Raw genomic sequence first — 7,970 nt, forward strand, 5'->3', positions numbered from 1 at the left:
AGAAGAACTGTAATAATGGTGATGAAGGTAAATGATCACCACCATCACCATATCACCATCATCATCATCATCATCAGTCACAATCACCTTCCGCTCATCGGTCCGCCATTTATCGCTCGCGTATCTATATGTATGGAATAAATTCCGGCGATCGGGGCTCGCGATTCACTTTCGGTCGTTCAAATTCAGCAAATTCGTTTTCAGCTGAAACTGCATCAGCATGGCAACTCTCCCAGCGTTGTCATTTTATTATGCATGCAACTTTTGGAGGTGGGGGAGAGGGGGAGAGGGGGTCCCGTTTGGCCGTTGTTTGCCGCGTGTTGTTTCGCTACAGGGATTCATCGAGTGTTTGACGAATCTGGATCAAACAACAATGTAGAATTAGTATGAACGTTGTTTTAGGTCATTAGGGAGGGACGAAGATTTTTAGGTATGGTGTTTGATAGTTAAATTTCTATTTGCTTGTTTCGCTCGTCCGTGATTATGTACTTTACGTCAAATTGTTTGTCTTTCTCCCGTTCATATATATATATATATATATATATATATATATATATATATATATATATATATATATATATATATATATATGGACACAACCCTCATATATATATATATATATATATATATATATATATATATATATATATATATATATATATATATATATATATATATTATATATATATATGTGTGTGTGTATTTGAATGTATATGGAGCTATATGCGTTTGTGCTTCTGCATGCCTATTCAGTCGTCTACTTTGTTTCTCTCTCTGACAGAAGAAACAATTTACTTGTTGTGGTATCCTCTCTCTCTCTCTCTCTCTCTCTCTCTCTCTCTCTCTCTCTCTCTCTCTCTCCCAAGTGTCCATTTTAAAAGACGAGAGCAGTGGAAGGTGCAAGAGGTAAAATCATCCTACCTAATATGACGCTGGTTGATGGCACCGCGCTGTGTGGGTCCCGACGAGGCGCGTTCATGTGTCGTTGGCTCATCATGACCACGATTCCGTCATCCCCGGAGGTCGAGTGAACGCCCTTCCCCTCGTCATTTTTCCCTGCCAAGTCCCAGGGGGACGAGAACTCTATGGGAGGAGGCGGTCGTACCTCCAAAGCCACCGCAGGATCTCCATCTGTGGGAGGGGAAAACAAAAGAAGGTTTTTTTTGGCGCGTCAGGATATTAGGATTGGAAGGAACTTCCTATTCGGAGCTAGGTCGGGGTATTGGTAAGGGGTCACTGAGTCACGATGAGACCAGAGTCCACGTGAGTGAGTTTTTTTTTTTATTAAGAAAGAAAAAACTGTAATGTCAAGGAATCGATTTTCAGTCAAATTATTCAGGTGTTGGGAGATGCCAGTTTGTTTTAATCACCTTTTTCTCTTTTGCTTGAACTAAAAAAAAATGCAGAGAAGGCGATTAAAGAAGTCATTCGCTCAATTTAAACTAAATCAATTGAGCAGTCTAGCAGAAGGTCTCTTTCTCTCTCTTGCTCTCTCTCCACCTCTTTCTTTGTCTTAGCTCTTATTAGCTAATTCCTTATATAATTATGTTGCAAAAGGCTCTTAACTGTAATTGTGGGTGAGATGAATAGAAAAGAAATCTAAAAGCAAATTACTAGAATTTTTCTCTTAAGAAACGGAAGTGAATTCGAAATTTTAAAATGGAATTCACTCCCCTATGTTTATGCGAACAGTATTACGGGAGTGAAGTGTGGATGTTGGAAGAGAAATAAAGAAAAAATGTTGCAGCTGTCGCGAAGAATTAACAGGATGGGAAATGTGCAGATACTTGGAAGCATGAGAGAGGATGGAAAGTGTTTAGAGATGGTTCGGTCATGCGGAAAGAATGGACGGTGATCGTTTAGTGAAATGAGTGCATAATTTAGTAAAAGACAGGAAGAGAGGAAGACTAAGAGAGGGTTGGATATATGACGTGGAAGAAGTACTGAAAAGAAGTGCCTTTATATCTAGGAAGCGCGGAAGTGCCTACAAAAGAGGAGTGAATGGCAAGGTGTAGGAAGGGCGCTGACGCCCTCTGATGAGCCTCCTGTGAAAGTGTATAAAGAGGCAGTTAAAATATGAATGTAACAGCAGCCTTTGTCATTTTTACACTGGAGCCACCAAGTGATGGGGAAAACTGCCTCATGTGGAAAAAACGTATATAGATAGAAAGGTAGCTAGATTCACAGAAATGGACGTGAATACTCTTTGAACAGCCCGAGGCATACATGTGAAGGCCCAGGCAGGGAAGGTCTAAATTCTAAAACGTACGTGGCGTAAAGTGGACGGTATTGGAGCCGTAAGTGGTGGCCCCGTGGCTGCACTTGAGGAAGGCGTAGTAGGTGGTGTGAGGCACCAGGTTGGCCAGACTGATGTGCTTCTCCTTCGCCTGGACCTCCGTCTGCACGTGCATCTCCTCCGTCATGGGGCCGTAATGCAGTGAACACGACGTCATCAGTTCGCGTGGCCCTGAGGCCGTCACCCACGTCAGCACGGCTCCGTCGCCAGTGACCTTCGTCACCGCCACTTGCAGGGATTCGGGGACCATTACGACTCCTGGAAAACAGATGATAAGGTTAGATACAGGCAGTGGATAAGGTCAGATACAGGCAGTGGATAAGGTCAGATACAGGCAGTGGATAAGGTCAGATACAGACAGTGGATAAGGTCAGATGCAGACAGTGGAAAAGGTCAGATACAGACAGTGGATAAGGTCAGATGCAGACAGTGGAAAAGGTCAGATGCAGACAGTGGATAGGTCAGATACAGACAGCGGATAAGGTCTGATACATACAGTGGCGCGCTTTGCCCAGTAAATCTGTAAGCAGTGAATGGCATGTTACTATGAGTAAATGAAATACAAATGTATTACAAACGGTGTTGCAATACGGTAAATGTAAATTCGGGATACACGTGTGTGCAGTAATTGATAGAACGCAACGTGCGCTAAAATGTAAAAGAAGTATCGGATGACGCTAATGCTTATAGTGATGCCCGACTGGATAAATTCCTGACACCTGCCGAAGCATAGCGAGAGTGGAAATGATAAAAGGTTTCCAACAAAGCTAAAGAAGCATTCAACCTTTTAGCAATATGCGTTCGAAATCTAGAATTAGCGTCGGTTTTTTCATGTTTGATCTTTGCAGGCGTTTGACACGCGTTTAAATTGTTGGGCTTTCAATGAAACTGTAGATGAGTGTTGCAAGTTGCTTAAAACATCATTGTCATCCAGTTCATCGTGTCTTGCCTTTCAGTTTCTGTCAGTCTGCATTTTTCATTAGTTTTATGAAACGAACGTGTTATGGTGAAAGGCTCTATAACTTTCTTGAGGAGAAGTTTGTTAGTTTTGTCTTTGATAACTTTTAATTTCTTATTGAAATCATAGTTTTAACTAGCTGGAGCACCTCAGTCTAAACAAGAAAAAAGTATTGCCTCGATGAGACATGTTAAAAAGAAAATTTTAAAATATTTACACGGGTTGAGAAGGACATGGTCTTATAAATTAAAGATTTTTATTTTTAATACAGTGCAGCTACATGTTGGATGACGAATGTGACTTACATCTCAAACATTCGTTTCTTTTTCATCGCAACAGCTTGAGGAGAAAATACTCTGTGTTTACGGATGTTCTAGGATGCAAACAAACAATATAAACGTGCGCGTTATGTATTGACGATTCATAAGTAAATAAACGATTCCAATAAATTCCCCTCTGTTCAAACAAATCCTGTGTTCTTTATTCTTGCTTCGACTGTAAGACTGTCAGGGATTGCTGCACGAATAACAAGTACTGTAGAGTTATTCCCTTTTCTGTTTCAATATATCTTGCAACCAACGAATCCCCGTTTTCTATTTAAATATATCTTGCAACCAACGGATTCCCTCTTTCCATTTAAATATATCTTGCAACCGTCGAATTCCCGTTTGCTGTTTAGATATATCTCCTAGCTAACGGATTCCAGTTTGCTCTTTAAATATATCTTGCAACCAACGAATTCTTGTTTGTTATTTAAATATATCTTCCAACCAACGAATTACCTTTTACTATTTTGATTATATCTTGCAACCAACAAATTCCCATTTGGTATTTAAATATATCTTGCAAACAACGGATTCCCGTTTTCTATTCAGATGTATCCTAAAGCCAACGAATTCCTTTTTTCTGTTTGAAGATACCCTGCAACCAACTAATAAGCGACCTACCTGATTTTTTCCAGAATAAATACATTCTCTGGCTCCAATTGATTTTGCAAAACCGACTGCTATTGCAGTAAAGTAAAATATTTCTTCAAACTGTAAATGAATTTTGTGTGACAGAATCCAATTCAGGGACAGTATCGGTCTTAATCGTATATTTCTGCAGTGTGTTTATTAATCACTTCAGAATGTCTGACGTGAGTTGTTAGTTATCGTTTAAAATGCAACCCGTCATGTCATAACTCTCTCTCTCTCTCTCTCTCTCTCTCTCTCTCTCTCTCTCTCTCTCTCTCTCTCTCTCTCTAAATGGTGAGTAATTGTAATTCCATCTCCCTTGACGATGGGATGGAAGTCACTAAACCTTCTGTGATGGAGAAATGATACTGAACAGTTTTGTGACTGTGTTTTCCGATTAAAAAGCAGCAATGTTACCCTTTCTATTCCTGTTCTCCTTGTTTTGCTGTACAAAATGATAATACGATGACAGGTTCGAAAGGTATATAAAACCTTTTTCCAACATGTCTTGTATCAATGTCTGTTAAGAGTTGTAAACTGACTGATACAGACTCTCTACTTGTTTTGCAAAGACTTCCTGCATCAGATTTAGAAAGATATAAAAATCGTTAAAAAGGAATAAGCAGAGGAAAAAGCATGGTTGATATGTTCCCACTTACAAATTTTGTATATACAAATACATTTGTGCATGAAAATGATTTGATTTCAAGTGTCTCCAACTGACATCTCCCCGTAGCTGGGTAGTGCCGTCAGTGCATCTCACGCGGTGCACTGTAGGCATTACTTAAGGTTCTTTGCAGCGTGCCTTCGGCCCCTAGCTGCAGCCCCTTTCATTTCGTTCCTTTTACTATATCTCCATTCATAGTCTCTTTCTTCTACCTTTCTTTCCACCCTCTCCTAACAGTGGTTTCATAGTGCAGCTGCGAAGTTTTCCTGTTAAACCTTTCAAACCTTTTTACTGTCAATTTCCGTTTCAACGCTGAATGGCGCCAAAGTCCCAGCGCTTGGCCTATGGCCTGAATTCCATATTCTCTCTCTCTCTCTCTCTCTCTCTCTCTCTCTCTCTCTCTCTAAAATTCAAATGACGAGAATAGCAACAACATCAACCCCGAGGGACCTGAGAGAGGGGATTCCATTAATACATAGGGCTTCTGAGTCATCAATTACCCGGATGTGAAGAAGCATGACACATCCCCCAGGAGCTTTCGACCTTAATCAACGTCTTGATCGTCTGCTGATTAAGCCAAGTTCGCCGCCAATAATGACTGGTGATTTGTTGCTGCTCTCCTTCTAACTTTTTCCTTTTTCCTCTTTTCGTTCTGTCTTGCTTATACGTTTCCGTTTTCTTCGTTTTGGTGTTTTTGTAGGTTAATGTATTCATTGAATGTGTTACAGTTGGGAAAAAAAAAAAAAAAAAAAAAATTTTATTAATATAATGGCAGAACATTTGTGTATGGTGTTATACTAATCTTCTCTCGTTTCTGTTTTGTGGGTCTGTGCTGTTTATCTTTTAATTCTAATACTTCAGTATATACGTGTTCGTGTATGGCATTCCAGAAAAAAAACATGCTTGCGTTGTGTCATGATGACGGCTTTTTTTTTTTTTGGTGATGTTGTACTAGATTTTCCTATTTTTTTGTTTTGTTTTGATTTCAGTAGTATTCATCTCTATCTTTTCCTTAAATGTATGAATCCGTCTAGGGAATGGAGTAGAGAAAAAAGGCTAATGTTTCATAACTAAAGTATCAGGTTTAAATGGCAGTTTAGGAAAGTAGCGTTTATCATAAGTCTACTGCTTGTATCTGGCGAGAGTAAACGAATCGAATAAATGCCTCCCGTAGTGTTTTTGACCAGGGGCGTCTCATGTGAAGGTCAGTTTTGCTCTATGAAGACATTTAAAACAAAAGAGCTAGAAACTCAGCTGACCATCGGCCTAGCTGACCAATAATCAGCAGACCTGCTGGTAATCAGATCGAAGGGGCATCTCCATATCGAAGGAAGGAAGAAGTCAAAATGAAAACTCGAAACCCTTTATCGGCCGGAGATGGCTTCATCGAGTCGTTCTCCTGTGAATGGGGGAAGAGGGCTTCCGGGAAATCTCTACCAATATCATACGTACTGAAGCGAGATTAGGTTCATCTTGTGGGCGGATGAGAATATTTCTCTCTGTCTCTTTTTTTATGTTCCTCTCTCTCTCTCTCTCTCTCTCTCTCTCTCTCTCTCTCTACATAAGCGCAAACCGAATTTGTAGTGGGAGACGCAATTGATTCTCTTTTCCCGACAAGGCATGTTTCTTTCAAACTTTTTGCTGTAGACAACTATTTTTACTTTCCAGATAATCAAACGACTGTAGAAATGAAAGTAAGAAGAACTTGAACTCAGTTCTGAACACACACTGTTTTTTCGATAATTATATTCGTTATTTTTTTATTTTAAAGATCATTTCATGGTCTTCATTCAGCAATGAATGATTGCATAGAAGTGGAATTATATGCGTGGTAATTGTGTAGGATTTCTTGAACTTGTGTGTGTGAGAGAGAGAGAGAGAGAGAGAGAGAGAGAGAGAGAGAGAGAGAGAGAGAGAGAGGAGGGAGGGATGTAATCTCGTGACTAATCCTCATCTAGTCTGCAATAATTGAAAAGTCCAAGAAGGTGTCCTGAGCCACAGTCAGGAGACCAAGACAGTGATTCAGCCATTCTGAATGTGCCCGAAGCCCTCCTACGCAGCCAGAGGGTAAAAAGCAGTGACGACTGCAATGGACATTAAAAGTAGCGCTGTTTATCAGCAGCAGGACACCTGGTGTTTTATTCAATCTGCACGCTTGGGTGATCTGATGGAGATAAAAACGGATTTTCTAAATCTGTCTGCTCGATACAAAAGTCCTCCTTTCATGCAGATTGTCCGTTGTTTTCGAAATGAGGCGATCGTGAAGCGTGAGAGACAGACAGACAGACAGGCTGGCACACACAATACACAAAAAAGGACAAACATTGATAGGCAGACAAGATGGATGCTTGATTATGTAGTTTTTTTGTTGGGGTTATAATGTAACATTAATTTTAATTTTGATATTTATCTCTTAATTTTCTTTTGTCATAGACAGAGAGTCGCTTTATAATAATCATATTTTTTTCACTGTTATTTTACTTGCCTTTATCAGTGTGAGTGGCATAAGAGATGCTTATATGACTTTCACATTAAGTAGCTGATTTACTAAGTAATGTATTAACTGACTGGCTGTCTGATCGACCCTAAGCAACTGATTGACTGATAGACGCTCAAAATGACTGAATAACCCAGTTACTGACTGTATACTCTGATTGACTTGAATAACTCAGTTATAACTCAGTTACTGACTGAGTGGATAAGGGAGTACTGTAATAAACTGGTTGACTGACTTTCTGGTTGAGTACCTGAATTTACGACTGATTGAATATCCGGGTAGAAGGTTTAGTGCGTGGCCGGCCGATTGACTGAATATTAGTCAAGTCCGAGTAACGGACTTGACTAATTGGTTGCTTGGCTGAGTATTAGGCTCTGTAATTGGCTAGCTGATAAGTAGCTGACGGCCTGACTACCGGGATAACAGAGTTTAGAACTTATTAACCGAGTAATTAACTGATTGAGAGGTTATTAACTAGTTGAGTGAGAGATTGAGTCCGAATGTGGTCCAACAAAATCTGAGCAGTGACTTATTAAAATAAATGCACGGGCCATTTCACATTAGATCCGGCCTACCCGTAAGAGGCCAGTTCTTTA

The 7,970-nt window shown here is 40.0% G+C and overlaps 1 protein-coding gene and 1 long non-coding RNA gene across 2 annotated transcripts in view; one reads left to right on the top strand and one right to left on the bottom strand.

Moving 5' to 3' along the window:
- Positions 1-7,970, top strand: part of LOC136843415 (uncharacterized) — a 192,244-nt gene that overhangs the window by 45,383 nt on the left and 138,891 nt on the right. The window lies entirely within an intron of this gene.
- The window catches only part of LOC136843413 (uncharacterized), a 112,673-nt gene that overhangs the window by 9,681 nt on the left and 95,022 nt on the right, over positions 1-7,970 (bottom strand). The window contains exons 2-3 of the mRNA XM_067111844.1: positions 2,270-2,554; positions 922-1,131 (exon numbers count right to left, since the gene is read on the bottom strand). Of these exons, the coding sequence (XP_066967945.1) occupies positions 922-1,131; positions 2,270-2,554 (495 nt within the window). The remainder of the gene's footprint in view (positions 1-921; positions 1,132-2,269; positions 2,555-7,970) is intronic.

This window comes from Macrobrachium rosenbergii, chromosome 11 (assembly GCF_040412425.1).
Source record: "Macrobrachium rosenbergii isolate ZJJX-2024 chromosome 11, ASM4041242v1, whole genome shotgun sequence".
NCBI lineage: Eukaryota > Metazoa > Arthropoda > Malacostraca > Decapoda > Palaemonidae > Macrobrachium > Macrobrachium rosenbergii.